At 54.2% G+C, this 297-nt stretch overlaps 1 protein-coding gene across 1 annotated transcript in view; it reads left to right on the top strand.

Moving 5' to 3' along the window:
* Positions 1 to 126: 126 nt before the first annotated feature.
* Positions 127 to 297, top strand: part of LOC119592508 (teneurin-m-like) — a gene marked incomplete in the record, with an annotated part of 54,907 nt that continues 54,736 nt past the window's right edge. Inside the window, 1 exon segment of the mRNA XM_037941357.1 lies at positions 127 to 297. Within this exon segment, the coding sequence (XP_037797285.1) occupies positions 148 to 297 (150 nt within the window).

Below are 297 nucleotides of genomic sequence, written 5' to 3'. Positions count from 1 at the left end.
ATACACTCATAATAAACGAACAGATAAATGACAGTCAAGCACCTTGGCTGCACATACAGAAGCCTTCTTATCAACACAAGTTCACAACATGTTTTGCGCAGCCTGTTATTAACACGAATTCTTCTTCTCCCTCAGAACCAGCTCCGGATGGCTCAGGCTGGTGGGCGGAGGTTCTCCCCCCTGAGGCTGCCCTTAGGGGCCTCAGGCTCGTCCTGGAGGAGGTGCTCTTGGAGGTGCACCACCGTCGTCTTCGTCTGCGTCACTGTCTGCCTCGCTGCCGTCACCACCTTCCTTGCC

Source organism: Penaeus monodon, chromosome 30 (assembly GCF_015228065.2).
Source record: "Penaeus monodon isolate SGIC_2016 chromosome 30, NSTDA_Pmon_1, whole genome shotgun sequence".
Taxonomy (NCBI): Eukaryota; Metazoa; Arthropoda; class Malacostraca; order Decapoda; family Penaeidae; genus Penaeus; species Penaeus monodon.
This window is presented reverse-complemented; position numbering and strand designations above follow the sequence as displayed.